At 40.8% G+C, this 19,513-nt stretch overlaps 1 protein-coding gene across 2 annotated transcripts in view; it reads right to left on the bottom strand.

Annotated features, from left to right (window-relative positions):
• Positions 1-18,814, bottom strand: part of LOC149180403 (L-ascorbate oxidase homolog) — a 247,467-nt gene extending 228,653 nt beyond the window's left edge. The window contains exons 1-8 of one of the 2 annotated variants that reach the window (XM_089416117.1): positions 18,559-18,814; positions 18,348-18,457; positions 17,947-18,217; positions 17,741-17,843; positions 17,298-17,649; positions 16,840-17,208; positions 16,670-16,748; positions 16,335-16,512 (exon numbers count right to left, since the gene is read on the bottom strand). In XM_089416117.1, coding sequence (XP_089272243.1) covers positions 16,335-16,512; positions 16,670-16,748; positions 16,840-17,208; positions 17,298-17,649; positions 17,741-17,843; positions 17,947-18,217; positions 18,348-18,457; positions 18,559-18,717 — 1,621 coding nt within the window. In that variant the 5' untranslated portion in view covers positions 18,718-18,814. Of the gene's footprint in view, positions 1-16,334; positions 16,513-16,669; positions 16,749-16,839; positions 17,209-17,297; positions 17,650-17,740; positions 17,844-17,946; positions 18,218-18,347; positions 18,458-18,558 lie in introns of those variants that run through there. The other variant, XM_089416118.1, reaches the window with a different exon arrangement.
• Between the last annotated feature and the right edge of the window lie 699 nt (positions 18,815-19,513).

The following is a 19,513-nucleotide window of genomic DNA, read 5'->3' as shown; positions in this document are numbered from 1 at the left end:
CCATTCCACCCTTTCCTGAGAGACTAACTGGAACCACACAACCGACCCCAGAAGAAACTGAACTTCTGGGAGAATTGAAATAGTTATGTGTAAAGATACCACTTCTCCAAGCCATAAAAGATGTACCTATATACAACAATATGATCAAGGAGAAGTGCTTCAGGCACCTAGGCAGGCGCAAGAGAGATGCTCCAACTATCAATGTCATAGGACAACTGTCCGACCTGATGTTGGGGCAGGTAATCTATCCGAAATATCTAGACCCTGGGAGTCCTGTAGTCGATGTCCACATCAATGGCACCATAATCCCCCATACCCTGATTGATCTAGGGGTTGCCATTAATGTGATGACCAAGGACACTATGCTCAAGCTCAACCTTCAGGGCTCCCTGAGAAAGACCACAACAATACTGCAGCTAGCAGACCGCTCCACCGTGACCCCTGAGGGGATTGTGGAAGATGTAATGGTCTCTATTGATTCCTGGGAGTACCCTGCTGATTTCCTGGTTCTCCAGCCAAAGGCAAAGCTCACTGGGTATCCTCTCATCCTGGGAAGACCTTGGTTGGCTACTGCAGATGCCTACATCAGTTGTCGAGCTGGGAACATGACAATCAAGAATGGGCATATGTCCAAACAGCTAGTCCTATATCCTCCTGCCCAACCTCTATTAGAACATGATTTACCTCTCTGGTTGGAGGAGGAAGATGAGGATGAAGTCTATTCCGCACCATTGTGTACAGTAGAAGCTACCATGGGGGGCCCACAAACCGAGGATGATCTTATTGAAAACTTGATTCAAAATCCATCCCCTAGGATGTTGCCGTTAGAAGAGCTGGTGGAAGAAACCCAAGCCAATCCTTTAGTTGATCTTTGTGACGCTGATCCGACCTCTCTCCGAGTTCAGAATGTGGAATTCAGCCCAGAAACAACCTTGAAGATCAACTCATCCATATCCACCTCTCAGGAGAAAGAAGCTTATTGAAAAACCACTTGGATGCTTTTGCTTGGAGCTATAAGGAGATGAAGGGAGTCCACCCTTCAATCTGTATTCATCACATGTACATTAAAGAAGATTGTAAACCAGTCAGGCAGCCTCAAAGGAGGATGAATCTAGCCCTTAAGGACATTGTCAAAGAAGAACTGCAAAAGTTGTTGGATGCAGGATTCATCTACTCCATCTCTGACACCGAATGGGTCTCTCCTTTGGTGATAGTGCCAAAGAAAAATGGGAAGTGGAGAATCTGTGTCGATTATCAGGAACTAAACAAGGCCACCAAGAAGGACTATTTCCTTTTGCCTTTCATAGATCAAGTGTTAGATGGCCTGGCAGGGAAGAAGTTCTTATCCTTCCTAGATGGGTTTAGCGGGTACAACCAGATCCAAATCATCCCGGAAGACCAAGATAAGACCACTTTCACTTGTCCTTGGGGTACTTTTGCATATCGGGTCCTTCCTTTTGGGTTGTGCAATGCTCCCGCCACTTTCCAGAGAAAAGTACTGAGCATATGTTGAACTGTTTCATGATTCAATGGAAATCTATATGGATGACTTTACCCCTTATGGTTCTAACTTCCAGGAAGCTTTGACTAACCTGGGAAAAGTTTTAGCCAAGTGCATTGAAATGAACCTGTCCCTCAGTCCTGAAAAATGTGAATTCCTGATGACTGAAGGGACCGTGCTAGGTCATACAATTTCTCAACAAGGATTACAGGTGGATCCCAACAAAATTGCCATCATCCAAAGGGTCCCACCTCCTCAAAAGGTAAGAGATGTTCGGAGTTTCCTAGGCTTAGCAGGGTATTATAGAAGATTCATTAAGGATTTTAGTAAGCTAGCCTCTCCATTGTTTGGTCTTTTGGGAAAAGATGTTGAGTTCATATGGACTAACAACTGTCAAGAGGCTCTGGACACCTTGAAAGGTAAACTGGTAACTGCCCCAATTTTGAGAGGTCCAAACTGGGCCCTACCTTTCCACATTCATACAGATGCCTCGAACAAAGCGATAGGAGCAGCCTTAGGGCAAATTGATGAGAAGCTGCCTTATGCCATATATTTTATAAGTAAAAACTTGTCCAAGGCAGAATTAAACTACACTGTAACCGAAAAAGAGCTCCTAGCTATAGTCCATTCCCTAAATAAGTTCAGACACTACATCACCGGCTATCAAACATTCGTACACACTGATCATGCTGCAATTAGGTATTTGATGAATAAACCAGATGTAAATGCTCGTATTATTAGATGGTTACTTTTATTGCAACAATTTGATTTAACCATTGTTGATAAGTCGGGTAAGGAAAATGTTGTTGTTGATTTTCTGTCTAGATTAGATCTGCCTGCAGGTGAAGAAGGAATGGTGGATGATCAAATGCCAGATGAACACCTATTTGCTATCTCAGTACTCTCTCCATGGTTTGTTGATATAGCAAATTACTTGGTTTCAGCACAGTTTCTACCACACTTGTCCTCAAAAGAGGAGCAAGATCGTGAGGAAAAGTGCCCCATTCACCTAGATTGGGGCAATCTCTTCAAACTTGGCCCAGATCAGATTTTGAGGCGATGTGTCAAGGAGGAGGAAGTTTTTGACATTCTCCTAACCTGTCATGATGGGCACTGCCTTCAAAATTCTGCAAGCAGGTTACTATTGGCCCACTCTTCATCAAGATGTCAGAAGATATATCAGCCAATGTGACCGATGTCAAAGGATGGGGAAACCTACTCCAAGGGATGAGATGCCCCTGCAACCTCAAGTGACTTTCGAGCCATTTGAGAAGTGGGGCATGGACTTTGTGGGTCCTATCAACCCTCCTTCAAAACAGAAATCTTACATCATTGTGTGTACTGATTATCTGACAAAATGGGTAGAAACAAAGGCGATCAAGGCAGCAACAGAAGAAAAAGTAGCTGAGTTTTTGAGAGAAAATATCTTCTACAAGTTTGGCTATCCAAGAGAATTAGTCACAGATCAAGGGAGTCAGTTTACCTCCAATCTGATTGAAGACCTGCTCGCACATCACAAAATTAAGCACAGAACTTCCACCCCTTATCATCCGCAAGAAAATGGACAGGTGGAAGTCACTAACAGAGCTTTGGAAGGGATTTTGACCAAGGTAGTGAGTAGCAACAGAAAAGATTGGGCAGATCGATTGGTTGAGGTCACTTGGGCCTAAAACACCACCTAAAACCACCACAAGGTTCACACCCTATGAGCTGGTCTATGGGAAGAAGGCTTTGCTGTCAATAGAATTTGAATATAACACATTAAGGATGGCAGCTCAGTTGGACCTAGATCTCAGCCATGCACAAAAGGAAAGGTTACTTCAGCTAAATGGATTGGATGAACAGAGATTGCAGGCCCTTCTCCACTCAAAGGTAGTCCAACTTCAAAGGAAAATATGGCATGACAGACACCTCAAAGAAAAACAATTCCAGGAAGGAGACTGGGCGTTGCTGTATGATTCAAGATATAAGGATTTCAAGGGCAAACTAAGGACAAGATGGCTGGGACCATACACAGTAGAAAAATGCAATGACAATGGTTCAGTTCTGATCCGGACCATCGATGAAGAAGCCATCCCCATGCTCGTCAATGGGCATAGGTTGAAGCTCTACAGGAAGCCCCTCTCCAAGCAGGAATTCATTGAGAATCTGAGTAAAACAGTGTTGGTAGTGGAGCAGGTCTCTACCTCCACTCCACCCACACCCTAAAAAAAAAAGAGAATAAAAGATCCCTGGGTGAAAACCTCTTGGAGGCACCCAGGGCAGACAGTAAGGGTGAAAACCTCCTGGAGGCGCCCCAGCTGTCTCATTAAAAAAAAAGGGAAAAGATGAAAAGGAAAAAAGAAAAAAACAGAGAAAAAAAGAAAAAACAAAAAAAACTAACTTCTTTTGAATGCATTGCAGATTGCAGGAGGGTCACAGAAGAAAAAAGGACATGGCCAGGCTGCATACACCCTTGATAGCTCATTTCTCCATCGCCATTGTCTTTTCCCGAGCCTTGGTCTCACTTGTTCTGGAAATTTCGCATCCTACAGGAAACTCTGTGCATTCTACAGAAGGCTCCTGTAGAAACCACAGAGAGTTAAAAATCAAGTTCAAAAAAGAATCTAAGGGCTGGAAATTTGTCCAAAAGCCCTGTGGACCTCCCTACCACCATTCATCCTCCTAACTCTCCATTCCATCCCTGCACCACTACATTTCCACTCGCTTTTTCTTCCTTGCACAGAAGACAGAAATTATGTTCCTTTTGTTTTTTTTTTAAATGATGAATAAAACAACGACATTCTTCACTTGTTTCTTACTTGATGCATTCCAGCTGCTTTTCCTTTCCTCCAGAACCATCCTCAGCTGTCTCTTCAGTCCCTGCTCAAACCTCAGCCAGAAACTGCAGGATTCCTGTAACAGCTGATCCCTTTAAAAAACAAGCTCCAGAGGCAGGGTCAGTGCAGCCAAGATGTATACAGCGTGCAAGAAGTCGTTCCTGATCGAAAAACACCAGCATAAAGTAGACAAGCCACCAATTCAAAGGCCATGAGCACCAACTGCGCAGCAATCAAAAAACAAAGTGCCAAAGTCTGAGCATGCAGAGCACGGTAGCGACTAACAGGTAAGTGGCTAAACCCGTTCCTCTGTTGCATGAATATTATTTAGAAACTGCATGAACCATTGAGATGGTCATGATTAAACGAAATCGGTGGCCAGCTAACTGGCCACCCTCGTCCAATTCAAATAGCGTTCAAAAGGTGCAATCAGCACGTGTGGTCCGTCAACTTGGGAAGAAAAACTCAAAACAGGTAGTGGTGGCGGCGTATAATGGGAATGATGGAAGTGATTGCGGGCAGGCGACATGAAATACCATAATGGCACTGGAGTAGGGACCAACAGTCTGGATGGGGATAACGTACCCTTCCTGCCACCTCACCTCGTCACCGCAGAACACGCCATAAGCTTAAGTACACTGCAGTAGAAGCCTCCACCACCTTTTGTTTTCATTTGCATCGACGAGTTCTCGACTGCAACAACTTACCTACCACCTTCAGAACCTCGAAACAGTCGCTCTCTGCCAGTTTTCAAAACCCTTCCGCTTATCGGGCTCTACAGGAGCATTATCACACTCTACAGGAGCGGAAACACAGTCTACAGGAGCCTTTCTACAGGAAGGCCAGAGAGCAGCTCTGCAGAGGGAAAATTCGAAATTTTTGCCAAATTCGAGCTCAAAAGAGGTAGGCTCAGAAAACCCACTCTGCATGTTATATATCTATAAAAGGTGGTGGGATTTGAAGCAAAGTACTGGGTTGAAAAAGAAAGGGAAAGTGAAAACAAAAGTCTGCCTGTGTTTTGAAATATATATACAATCTCTCCATTTTTACTCTCTGCACTGAAGTTCTATCTCTTTCTCCTCCGTGGTATTCTCCTATATGAAGAAGTGATGCAACCATAGGAAATTAAGCCTGTAAAGCACTGAATTTGCATTGGGTGGTCTGTCAAAGAAAAACACTGTCTTGCTCTCTGTTTTGTGTTTTTTAAAAGAAAAACTATTGATTTCCTCCAACAGCCCGAGAAGTAAAGTAAGGTTGTGAACAGAGTTTGAAGAGCAGAAAAATTAAAATTTGTTTTTGAAAAGAAGAAGCACAAAAAACTCTCTCTGGTTCCAGAAAAAACCTCAGTTGTTCCTCTGTTTTCGGGTTTGAAAATTTGCTACCTTCCTCCTCACCTGAGAATTTCTAGCAGTCACTGAACATCATGACAGGGGGTTTTATGAGAAAAGAGCCTCTGAATTCCACCAAATTGCATGAACACCCAGAAGTGGTAGCCCTCTTTACCAGGGCAAATTGGATGCCTTTCTTTGAGAGAATTCATGGGTATGATGAGGAAGTGACAGAGGAATTTTTAATGTCTTTAAGACCCCATTCAAAAACCCATGCTACAATCAGTTTCAGGGGTCTAACCATAGAACTTACACCAGAATTCATCAGCAGAATTACAGGTCTTCCACTTGGGCTCCCCTGGAGCAAAGAAGAAAAACCACTAGGACAGGTTGCTAAAAAGACCTTTTTCTAGCATGATGAACATCTTGTAGAGGATAAGAATGGGATCAGAAGGACAAGTATACCTTATCCATGGGGTGAGGTCAGCTACCAAATCATGAAATATATCTCCTGTGAAGGAAGATACAGTATAGTCTATGGTTATCATTTCAGATTATTGCATGAACTAAGATATGGAATGGACCTACCTGCATCTAGAAAACTCAATCTTCCATATTTCCTCCTCCAATCTTTGATAGAGTGTGGCACCAAATTGAATGCAGGGGTTCCAGACCAACTGGCCCACCATGGGCTCATTAAATTGCTGGTAGAGGATGCCCTCCACACATACACAATCCCTATAGCCTGGGAAATTTTCAGGAACATGACTAGAGAAGATGACATAAAAACTCTCACTGATGACCTTAGTCCATCTGGCAGTGAAGAGGAGGAGCAGAAAGAGGAACTTGAGAAGGAAATCCATGAGGAAGCACAGAATATTCAATTAGAAGAAGAAAAAGAAGAAAAACAGAGAGAAGAGGAGAAACATGACACAACCACAGTTGAACCTAAAGCAGAGAAGAAAACAGCATCAAAAGCAGAGAAAAGGAAGAGGACAAAAACTAAGAAGAAGAAGCCCAAGATAGCTCAGAAAAAAACTGCCACAAGAAAGGCATAAACTCAGCAAGAAAAGGAGAAAACAACACCAGAGACAGCAGAAACAAAATCAGAAATAGCAGACAGGCAAAACTACAGAGGATGAAGAAGAAAAACAGCAAGAAGAAGTGTCTCCTGAGACACTAGCAAGAGAAGCAGCAGTTGTTCTTGTTGCACTTAGCACTCCAGCTAAGCAAAAAGGGAAAAGAAAAAGACAGACATCTATGTATTTCAAAGCTCGGAGGAGCACCAGAATCAAGGTGGGCAAGCCCCAGCCACCTTCGAAAGAACCCATTATCATTGAGGATGCACCTACTGTAACAAAGGAGGAATCTCCCTCCAAAATCTCCATCACTTACGAGAGAGGGAGTCCTAAGACCTCCACCTAGAAGGAAAGGATCAAATTAATGGACTCTAAAGCAGTCCTACAGGAGGCACAAACCTCTCTACAGGAGACATTGGCTAAGCTCAAAGAAACTGAAAAATTGGAAAAGAAGGCAGAAGAACAGTCCCAAGATGAAGGTAAGGCAAAAGAGATACCAAAGCTTGGACCTCAGCCTAACTTAGGCTCCTACTACAACCTTCTGGAAGGTGGGAAGATCATCCCACAAAAATTTGCAGTGCCTCTTTTCTTCAAACTGGAAAAGGAAAGAGTCAGGACCCACACCTAGATGCAGATTGCAAAATCCAAAGGGGTCGAAGACATAGGGCACATGGAAAACAAGTTGAGAGAGATGAGCAGAGAATTGAGCATGGTAAGGCATACAGAGAGCATCAAAAGAGCTCAACTGCAGGAAGAAAATGAATTGTTGAAAAAGCAGCTACAAGAAAGGGAACCTCAAGGAGGAAATGAGCTGTCAATCTTGAAAGGACAGCAACAGAAAGAGGAACCCTAGGCAGATAGTGAGGCAACAGAGAAACAGCAACAAGAAGAGGAACCCCAGACAGATAGTGAGACACTGATGAAACAGTAGCAAGAAAAAGAATCCCAGGCAGAAACTGAAGTGTTGATTTTGAAAAGGCAGCTACAGGAAAAAGAAGCCCAGTTAGCCTGCATGGCCAGCTAGGCAATGGAGGCATTGCAGTGCAGACAGCCAGCCAAATCATATGCACTGTACCTCAAAGATCAATGGCTCCAATTCCAGATTAAGACACTGGCCCAGAGGGGCACAATACCATTTCAAGATTATGGCCAATTTATGCATTTATGTGATCACAGCTCAGCTGAGGATAAAGCAAAGCTAGCAAAATTTTACCTACACAACATGGCACTTACTGACATGAATTTATGGGATCCAAATGCTGCATTAGGAGACTTGCAGCTAATGGCTATGGCTTCATGGATGAGCCATGAAGAAAAGAGAGCAGTGGAAATTCAAAAAATAATGGCAAAAGAGCTAAGTGAGCCCCTGATGATTAGAGCAGAACCAGCAGAACCCTTGGCTCTCATCTATGCCCACCAACACCTTGCAGCTAATCCTCAAGTTCTCTCTGACTATGTTGACAAGCAAGCACGGGCTATTTCTCATTTCGAGGATATGGAGAGATTGTTTGGCGATGAATGCTTTCATGCCTGCATGAGAAGGTGGAATACATTGCCACATGGCCTAAGGATCAGAGAGTATCACTCCCCAAACAAAATAAGGGAAGTCATGAGGAGAGTGCCCCTGTATAAGCACTCAATGCAAAATTTGAAAGCCAACTGGATTGGTCTTCAATTCATTCCTCCACTGCTGTTAGGACTGTTGGAAGGAGTTAAGGAGGAAGAAGAACAGAAACAATGGGAAGAAGTGGATAGGAAAGCAGGTTTCCACGATAAAGAAGAAGACATCACATCAGAGGCTTGGGATGTCAGGGAATTTGTCAGAGCCATTAAAGATGAAGAGTTAGATTAGTTGCTTAGAGGATGAACAACCCATTCAGCAAGGGGTGGATGATGAGCCCCAGAAATGGGTAACTATATGGGCTCATTCTGCCTCTTATTCCGACTTAAGCCACCATTCTCATTAGTTTTTTGCATGTTTTTGAATATATTTATGCTAATAGAGTGAATTGGGTTAGTCACTTTGCCATGTAGTCTAATGAGTGTTTATTACAGATTTTTTGGACAATTTTGGACAAAGACAAGGAATTTATGAGCGAATGGCAGCCAAAACTTGAGGAAAATAGGGAAGAGGACTTGTAGGGGGCTGTCTCCTTCATTAATGACCCCTTTCCTCGAATCCTCCATCAGCAACTCGGAGCACAAAGGCCCACATTGATGATTCCAAGGGGCAGCCGAGCAAGTCAAGTAGGACTGTTGTTTATCTTCAGTTCTAGGAAGCCGAGTTCCTTGATTTTAGGAGGACTATTGGAAGTCCCCATTTGTATAAATAAGAAGGCTTCGAGCCTCAGTAGGTTAGCTAGTTATTAGTTTATTTTCGCACTTTTGTGCAACATTGTGTTCAGCTCATTTTCGAGTTCCTTTTTGAGAACAATTTATGTAATGTAACTGCTATTTTTGATAATGAAGATGAAACAGTTCTTGAGCCAGCACTGATCTCTTTCAGCGGGCTGAAGCTCCTGGGTTAGGGCCCAACCCAAGCTGCCTAGCACCTCCTTCTATGTATTTATATTTTTTTGTTTCCATTCATGAGATAATTTATGTTGCATAAATTCATTTTACTTTGTTAAATTAGGTTGCTTTTGATGATTAGCATAGTTGTTTTTGTATCAGTTGCTCAAGTAGGTTGTTGCAGTTATAGAATAAGATTCAAAAAGGCCAACAGTAGGTCTTGATCTCCTTTCTCCCTTCCTGGGACTATGATCTGAGGTCAAGGCACTACCGCTGCCACCAAAAACACAATTTTTGCTCTTCCATGCAACTGCTAGTGTGATAAATTGGCTTGGAAAAGTTGATATTGGTTCAGATTCATTTGCTTAGATCATTTACCATTCTTCTACCATAGCTCTCTCGCATGTTTTTTTGTTCATAAGGTTTTGTTCAGCATTTTCTGTTTATAGGTCAGAAATTAGGTCAAGCTAGACAAAATTCTGTTTTTAGTTCTTTCTTTGGTCAATTTTGATAAGTAAGTGTGCAGATCTCTTGCAGGACATCTCAGCTCACCATCCCTCCATAAAACAGCCAGCACCAGCTCACTTCTCATAGATTTCCTAGCTCATTCACAACATTTCGCCAATCTGCCCTAATTTCTGCGTTTTTTCCATAAAGTTGCTTTCTTGCCATTTGAACAAATCCAACCATCACATTTGTCCCTAATCTTCCTTGACAAGTTCTAGACACCTCAACACCTTCATCTAGCCTTCGTTTCCCCTTTTCCATCATTTTTCCGCCTTCAAAACCCTAAAAACAGCTTTCGGCCTCCTCCTATAGATCCCTTGCAGCCTCTTGTAGAATTCTCTGTGAGTGATTTTTCAAAGTTTGATCGCAATGGAAGTCTTCAGAAGGGTACTAGGGGCTTCTTAGGACCTCTCTACACCTTCCTCACCCTCTGCAAAAGTCAACTCCATCTTCCTTTGCCACCAAACCTTTGCACAGTCATAACCAGATAAATCACAAGCATAATAATTTCACATAAAAACACTCAAAAGTACAAAAAGATGATTTCTGCTCATTTATTTTCAGAAGTAGCCTGAATAAATGCAATTTACCTTTTCAGTAGTCAATGGCACTCATTTCATTAGTTTCCATCTCTTTTCTTGCAAAAGTAGGGTTAGTAGGTAAACTAGGGTTTGCTAGGGTTTGCGTTTCATTTCAGTTTTCCTTCTCTTTCTGCAAGTAGAATAGCCCCTATAGAGTTAGCTTTCTTCCATCACAAACTTCTTCTGAGAACTCATAGAAGTTGGCTTAGGCTCCTAGCGAACTTGCGTGCGCTAATCAAGTGACAACCTGCAGTAAAAGTTAGTACTTGTGCATATAGCACCGTCGCTTCTAAGTCTGTTACGAACTACCAAGTTGATAAAAGTAAAGAAGGAAGCCCCAGGAGTTGCAGCATTATTGCTACAATACTGGAGCTCACCATCACCCGTGTTTAAATCTCTAGAGGCGTCACCCATATGCCTGTAGTGTAGGAAGATACAAGCAATAAAAAAGAAAGCCCCATCACCAACTCCGGCCTCTCGAATTTTGGTGTTTGGAATTGATTTGCAAAGAGTCTCGCCCATGTTCAAATCTCTGGAGGCGTCACCCATACGCTGGTAGTGTAGGAAGATACAAGCAATAAAAAAGCAAGTCCCATCACCAACTCCGGCCTCTCGAGTTTTGGTGTTTGGAATCGATTTGCAAAGAGTCCCACCCGTGTTCAAATCTCTAGAGGCGTCACCTATACGCCCGTAGTGTAGGAAGATACAAGCAATAAAAAAACAAATCCCATCACCAACTCCGGCCTCTAGAGTTTTGGTATTTGGAATCGATTTGCAAAGAGTCCCACCCATGTTCAAATCTCTGGAGGTGTCACCCATACGCCCATAGTGTAGGAAGATACAAGCAATAAAAAATCAAGTCCCATCACCAACTCCGGCCTCTGGAGTTTTGGTGTTTGGAATCGATTTGCAAAGAGTCCCACCCGTGTTCAAATCTCTGGAGGCGTCACCCATACGCCCCTAGTGTAAAAAGATACAAGTAATAAAAAAGCAAATCCCATCACCAACTCCGACCTCAGGAGTTTTGGTGTTTGAAATCGATTTGCAAAGAATCCCACCCGTGTTGTTCTTGACATAACTAGGAACTAAAATGACCTAAAACTAGCATTGAGGGTTGACAGCTAATCATGATTCAAGACAAGCGTATCACTTGTCACTAGATGGAAACCTTCCCAAATGACCATGATGACTCAATCCTTGATGCTAGGCTCATTTATATTGCCTAATATCAATGTTCAACCTTAATTATAACTATGTTTCATCTATCAAAGCTTTGTCTATTACATATACTTACGTTCTTAACTTATTTTAATATTAGCCAAGTTTAATTTCGTAGGCCTTCTACAATTATAATTTAATTATCAATAATTATTGGGTGGATGGTGGAGTCTTAACCTCTATAGAATACTCTAGAATATTTATAGTAATATTCACATATCAAGGGTTAAGATTTATTTCCAAGTTAGTTATGTTCTTTTAATTAATTTATCTTTAATTATTTAATTAAAGAAAATGTCATATCAAAACATGTGGTATTGGTAAGCCATGGTATTGGTCCATGATATTGTAAGAATAGTTACTTACAAGTTAAGAATTTCCATCATAAAGTGTGGTGAATCTCATAGTTAAGAATGTTGTTCCATATTTTTTTAAATGTATATATGCTTAACTAATATGTTAATTCTTTTTTATAATTAATGATACTAATAATTTAAAATAAAGTTATCACTTACTTAAGTTTTATGGTTCTTTTTATTTGAGCAATGTGTGATCCAAGTGGATATTGGTGGTCACCCACCTATTCCACTTGGCTCCCAGCAGTGGTTCTGATCAATTTCCTATTTTTTAACACAGTTTCATATTGTGACAGTTTTATGTTTTTGGCAGCTTTTAGGTCTTGGATTTCTGAATCCGTTTTGAAACCCTAGGCGACGTTTTTTTGGGAAACGAGCAAACGTTAGTCGAACACTAACGCTCATAGTCAAAAGTTGTTATCCTAGGATAGACCTTTCTAACGGGCTATCTATCGTGCGTGTCAAACATACGCCAAAGTTACAACCCTGAGAAGTTGACGTTCCAACTTACCACATAGGTTCATAAGCCATTAGCGCTTCATCTCCTAGGGTTAGGGCTTTGAATGTTTAGGGTTTCTCATTGTTTATTCATGATAAAAAGGCCTTTGCATCATATCTCTTCCCAGAAATAAGCTATCACTGTTCAAGCTAATTTGCTTTCATTCTGCATGTAAATAGTTTTTAGCATTTGCTATTTAGTAATTAAAGTTCAATTTCGTTGTATCTCTGTGTTTTTTGTCTAAATCATTATTTCATTTCGTTCCTTCATAAATCCATATCAATGTGAGGTGCATAATAAAGTGTGCATTTGATGCTTATCAAGGATTGATGCCTATAGATGTTTATTAGCCATAATTTATATGACTAAGTTAATTTTAAGCTATTACATCTATTATTAATATTTTATAGATAATTACCTCCAAATACACGCTAATATAACTAGTAATATATAAAAAAAATGCCTCCATATACACATTTAAGTTAAGAGAATAAAAGAATATTTTGTCAAGTGGCTTAGGTTGGGATGCCGAGGATAAAAAAGGTTATAACTCTAACTATAAGTTAAAAGAATAAAAGAATATTTTCTCACGTGGCTTAGGTTGGGAAGCCGAGGAAGAAAAAGGTTATAACTCTTAACTATCAAAAAGATGAGCAAGCATTATCTTAGACTTAAATGCAGCATGCGTTATCACTTCACGTATTTCACGATTGATAGATATGTTTTCGAAATGTTGTATCTTTCACATACGTGTTAGTGTATGTAAATGAAAAGAAATACAAATGAAATAATATCACTTCAGAGAATTCCACACCGTGAAATAAGGCGTGGTCGTTTTGGTGAAACCTATCAACCCAGACCATGGCTTTCCAGGAAAAAAATGGTCGCCCACTTGTACCTCATTGACCTTTGTCCACTTATACTCCTTTCTGGTTTTACATCTGGATTTGTCCACATTGACGGAGAAACAGCAATGTCATGTATTTGATCCTTACGTCTAATAACGTTACTTGTGGATCCACGCAAATTATTGTCCTTTTCATTATCATTGCCATCGTTTTGGCGAGACTAGTCACGCGATCCCTTCAACACCTACTACTTGCAAGGCAACGTTGCTGCACCTACCGGGGAATGTATGGAAAGGTAGCTTATACCAAGTTCCTTGGACGCTGCGTATGATAAAACAATTTGAGGCTCCGTTAATTGTAGAGTAAGCTCCACCTCTGAAACTTGTAACAATGACTACAAATGGCGAATTCCCGTAATACTCATTGAGGTGCAGCTCAAGTCCCTCACCCACAACAAATAATACACCAACGGTTAACTCCACTTGAGTCCGCTATCGCTCCTCGATTCTTGGATGGGCTCCTCCCCATCAACAAATAATACACTTAGACAAACACAAAAGAGATATACTCGAGATTTTGATGTAAGCCCATCATAAAATCATAGCAGATCGCCAGAATGGGAATGGAGGTAAGGGGTTGCAATTCACGATAATAATTTACATACAGGTATCATCTAGGTGAAAGAGTCTGCCTGCGAAAAATTGGACGCGATTCCTTTTGTAAGTATTGTTGGAGAAATGATTTAATTGTGTGAATGTTTCATTGGACACAATGTAGGCCTACTGTTTAAATTCCAGAAATACCTTTTTTAACGCAAGCGCGTAGAACTCAGAGTTGATTTCACGTTTATTAAGGCAGCCTGTTCTACTGTAGTCGGGTCATTATGCCTATAGTGGTTTCTGGTACAAGAACGAAAACCATTGAATGGCTTTCTAATTGAGAGTTCTATTTTTTATTTTTTTAATGGTATGTTTCTTTTTTTTATGAAAAATGAAATGAAATTTTAAGGGCTACTAGACTAAAAATAGTTTATGAGACCATTAGTTTCCTATTTTTCGCTCTTTGCAATTTAGTGTTTTTTTTATTCAAATTGATGATGTGCTGACCCAACCTTCCAACAATCTCCTTGCTAAAAAGAAAATGTCAAGAAACTAATGCCAACATGTTCTCATAACTTTCTTTGATGTCTTTGAATGTATCACATTCCAAAATGAAATGTTTTTCAGATTCCACAGCCCCAGACCTGCAAAATGTGCACACCCTTTATTCCCAAGCTTCTTTAGGCCTTTTCTACTGTCCTGTTTCACACGTAAGTTGATGTGAGTTGGTCCTTAATTGATCAATAAGAACTTTTGCTCTCCACGAAATGCTAGCTCCAATGAACTCTTTTTGTTGTAAATCACAAGTAGGGTTGAATTCCTCAATGTAATATTTCTTCTTTCTACCCAATTCTTTTTTCCATACCTTTTTAGGAAACTTCTCCGTAACAAAATCCTTTAGTTTCTTGCTATTTGTGGGGCAGGCATTGAGGTAGATATCCCATTTTTGCATCCATGTGTAGTTTTGTTTCATCCATTTTTTCTTTCTTTCTCTGATGCCTTCATTGAAGATAACATTAGGCCATCTACCTACTCTCATTTGTTCAATTCTTTTTAGGTATCTTAGTATCTTATGAGCCACACCATAGCAATTGCTTCAATGGAAGTTGCCCCTGTTTGAGTCAACATTATCTCATAAGGTACCAAACTTTTTACTTTTAACTCCCTCATGATCAAGAGCTTTTGGATTTTCTCAATTTGTTTCCATTTTGAGACGGGAGTGCTGCTAGCCCACAATTCACACCCATATAGCATCACTGACAAACTAAGAGTCCAAAAAGCACTTTAATCGTTTTCCAATCCCATAACTCTGCCTCTCTACATTTGTTTTGAACAGCATATAATGCTTTCCACCCTTCTAAAATTCTCCTCTCTGCAGTCCTCCCAATTGAGTTTGTTGTTGAAATCAATCCCAAAATACTTGTACTCCTTTACTTGAGAGATTTCATACAAAGACATACATGTTAATTTAAAGTCCCTTCTAAAACAATTAAGATATATAGGCAATCTTTAACATTAATTTAAAGTCTCCTATCCTAAAAAAGCATTAGGATAAATATGCAATCTTGAACATTAAGGTTTAGAGGCAAATCAAATGGAAAAAATATGGTTGTGAATTCACGATTTCGCAAGTGCTCGTTATCTTAAAATTTAGAATTACATGATTTAGGATTCGGCAGCCCTTGGTGCAGTCGTGGGCAGTACGACTTAGGCGTTGCTTCAGAGGGCTAAAAGAGCGTGGCTGTGGAAGATGACCTGCACGCATTTACTTCGTACGGATGTCCTATCGTTGTTTAATGTTCCCACCTCCAAAATGTGTTGGTCCAGCATGTGTATCGTTATCGTTTATTTTCTTTTCAACATGCGTGACCCACACTAAAAATTTAGAAAAATACAAAAACAAAAATTTAATAAAGGTCGTTAAATATATGCGTATCGATAGTTTAATAAGGTACAGAAACGTTATCTTACCTATGAGGTGTAAATAATTTGATTTGGGTGGGGTTTATTCCCCATCAAGTGAGGGGAGAGGGGAGGGGTTGAGTTTGAGGTTGAGGTTGGGGTTGCATTCAAGTTTGACTAAGTTTTACACTATTTTTGTGATAATATTCCACTAATACGACATTAAGACTGAACTAATCTATACTCACCTAGTTTAAACTATTAAGACTGAACTAATCTATACTCACCTAGTTTAGTTTAGAAATATATATAGAGATAAAATTTAAAAAACGAAAATGTAATTAAGGTGATTAAATAGAGGTATTGACAGTTTAATAAAGTCGTGAAACGAAAATGAATCTAATATAACAAATATATGGTGCAACCCTAAACATTCCGGAGATTGATTGACGGAAATAAAATATGTCAGGGTTGTGACGGGGCAAGATGCACCGTCAAAATACCATTAGAGAAAGTAAATAAAATTTCATTATTACTGATAATATAATATTCATTTTTTCGCTGAGTGGAGGTGGGTGGCCTTTACCGCAAAGGAGCTCATTGGCCGGCATTGGATCTTGGCTTTGGGCGGGGTCGTCTAAGTCCCTGACACGCATGTACAATTCTTGACCCAGATATCGTCTCAGGGCATCCTCACACCTCAGATTCCACATGCCCACGTTGTCCAGTTCCATCAACACAGCTGTCCACGAGTACGGATACACCTGCACCTTTCAAAGGTCAACAACCCACGATAGTGGGTGCTATTCCCGTTCCGCCCCCTACTTACAACTTAAAAAACACGCTACACTGCACTAACTACTTACAACTTAAAAAACATACACTACACTATACTACACTTTTTCATAATACTAATCGTACCTGCGTTGTGGAGCGAGCAACTGCATCATTCAGGTTGTATGTGGATTGCTTGGTGCTGTCCCACACGCCGCTATCCATTCTAGACATTCAACCACAATCGGATCGGAATGAATATTCAAAAATGGATAAGACCATGATAGATAGAATCAATCCGAGGCTTTTATGCTTACCCAACGACGAAGAAAGCGTAACCATCCACATGCCAGGTCTGAATAGCATTCTCTGTGTTCTGAAATATTATCTCAATAAACGCTTTGTTAATCGCATCGATGACGGGAGTCCCGTAGCGGGGCGGCGACACCACCGATGGAGAATCCGGGATACCGCCAAGGGTGAATACATCGTTAATCTGAAAGTAGTCAGCTAGCTTCAGAGGAGTGTCCGGATAGATAAACGACACATTGTTCACGGCGAATCGTTGTTTACCCCCAATAATCGGTGCCGTGCTCTGTAACTGAATAGTCCTGGACACATTTATATTTCCATAGTGGAAGGAACCCTGCGGATTAGGCCTGGCTGCACCTGCCGTCAAATTCCATCTGCATCGACATCATGTAAATATTAATACAAATCTTTCAATTGTAAAAATGTTAATATTGATAAAAAAAAAATGATCACTTGTGATGACCTTATAGATCTGGCTTGGTTGAGGGAATAATTGTAATCCATTGGACTGGGTCCGTCTGGAAGAGGGGATGTTGAAGGGACCGTTGCAGAGTTGGCGTACTGAAGAAATGCGATCCCAGTAATCACAGGATCCGTAAAGCGAGATGAGGATACAATGTAGAATGAAGCGGGACTTTGATCTGCAGTGACTAGTACAGAGTAAGATTGCCCAACATGAATATCGAGTGTTGCATAGTACTCTTGCAGAGTGTACGATCCTTCCGTCTCCACCAAGAGCATTCGATGATTTTGAATTCTGAAATTCAGCGTCGTTTGCATTCCTACATTGGAGATCCGAAATCTGTATGTAGCACCTGCATTGAATATTCTTCTCTCTTTTTTAACAACGGATGGAATTGGCAATACTTTCATGGTATTCGACATTAAAGTTTCATAAAAAATTACCGGGCTGCACGGTGAAGACAGTCTCATAGGGTCCTCTGCCGTTGATTACAACTCCATCGGGTTGCCCAAGGAGAACGCCCGCGTCTACTGAAGTTCTAATGTCCTGTATATCCCCAATGAAAGGTTTCAAGATCGAGTCCAGCCGTGCACTAGCAGACACAAATCAAATAATGAGCTAAGATATGGCGGAGGTTCGAATCGCATACCCTGTGGTTCCTGTTGTAGAAGTCACTAATGAGAAGAGTGAAGTCGTCTGTCGGTGGAGCAAAGGGGACTGCAATGACGTCACGATTGAGAACCCTGATGCCTCCGTAGCCTCCGGCCAGTCTCTGCAAAAGCAGGGAGGGGTAATAGAAGAAACTGCCGATCTGGTCCTTGGCCTGAAACGCGTATGTCCAGTTTTGGCCCGGAAGAATGGGGCAATTTGTGCCCTGCACTCCGTCTTGCCATGATGTTCGTCGTTGCTGTATACCGTGCCTACGAATCCATAAATTAATCGAATCGACGATTGCTTAGCCGATCCTAATTCAGAATGAAACGCACAATAATTGATCTATTTATTGAAGCACTATTCACAGTTTTCTTGAAATTCCCAGTATGAATGTACCATGTAATAAGAAATGGCTCGTCCAGGTTATTGTGAACATTTACTGAGATAATGTTGTTTGTCACGGTCTCGAGCTCGGGACCTGGGAACTGATTGTTGATGACTATAACCTGCAAGATCACGCAAAGAACGGACGGAACACTTATGATAATGAATTTAACAAGCAGCGAATGAAAATATGCAGTTTAGAGTTGAGTTGAAGGAATCTCACTTGCTTATTTACTCCCAGAGGCGCAATATTAGCGTAGGAAACCGTCCAATCAAAGTACTGAGAAGGAACGCCTGCGGAGACTGTTCTCCCATTTAGAAGGGCAAAGCCCGCTAGTATAACAGCGAGTGGCAAGATATAAGCTAATCCTGTGAACGCCATCGTGTAAAATCTTGATACGGTGGGACTGAAATCAATGAAAGAAAACCAAAGATCTTCGTTTCTGAGTACAAAATCCTACAACATTCGTTCCTCTACAAAATTTGGTAAAGCTGGGCCATTCAAGGCTTCTATTCAAAGCTAACCTCATCTGTTCCAGACTTTATAACACCGTGCTCATTTTTCTCAGCTCAGCTTTTCATGTCGTATTTGATTTTCAGAGAAAAGCAGAGCATGTGAACATTTGTAAACCGAGGTAAGGAAAAAAATAATTTAACGGAATAAAGAAATCGGAAGAGAACAAGGATAATAATTTTCTCCTTTCAAAAAATATAATGCTAAGTCGATGAAGATGAAGATTTGGAGGAAGGAAAGAACCACAAGAACCTTCAGCTACCTCAGTTTGTTTGTCAATCTCTTCCTTTTATTTTCCTAAAGTACTGTTCCAAGATGCAAAACAGTGGGCGATTCTGCATCTTCTGTTCCAAACATGAAGAATCTCGTGCCGATTCCACACACCAAAATACTCAAAAATAGCCATACTGTACCAAAGATCAAACTAAGAACAATAATTACCTTGTTATTTTAATTCTCCCACCCATATTCTTTTCAAATTACGTCAGTCTCAGCCATGATTGTCACTGTAAAATCGGGGAAAAAATGTGTTTTGGGAGAAGAACCGTTGCAGAGGATTATCTTAACAACTAAACTGCTAGACAGCAAATAGTATAGGAAGAAAAACTGCATCAATTTACTGGTTAAGAGCCCTCTTTCAGAGCACCTCAAGCTTTGCGACTCT

This window comes from Pinus tabuliformis, chromosome 3_2 (assembly GCF_031772625.1).
Source record: "Pinus tabuliformis cultivar Carrire ecotype Pingquan chromosome 3_2, CPIR1, whole genome shotgun sequence".
Classification (NCBI taxonomy): Eukaryota; Viridiplantae; Streptophyta; class Pinopsida; order Pinales; family Pinaceae; genus Pinus; species Pinus tabuliformis.
The sequence above is the reverse complement of the archived record's forward strand: the minus strand, read 5'-3'. Positions and strand labels throughout refer to the sequence as shown.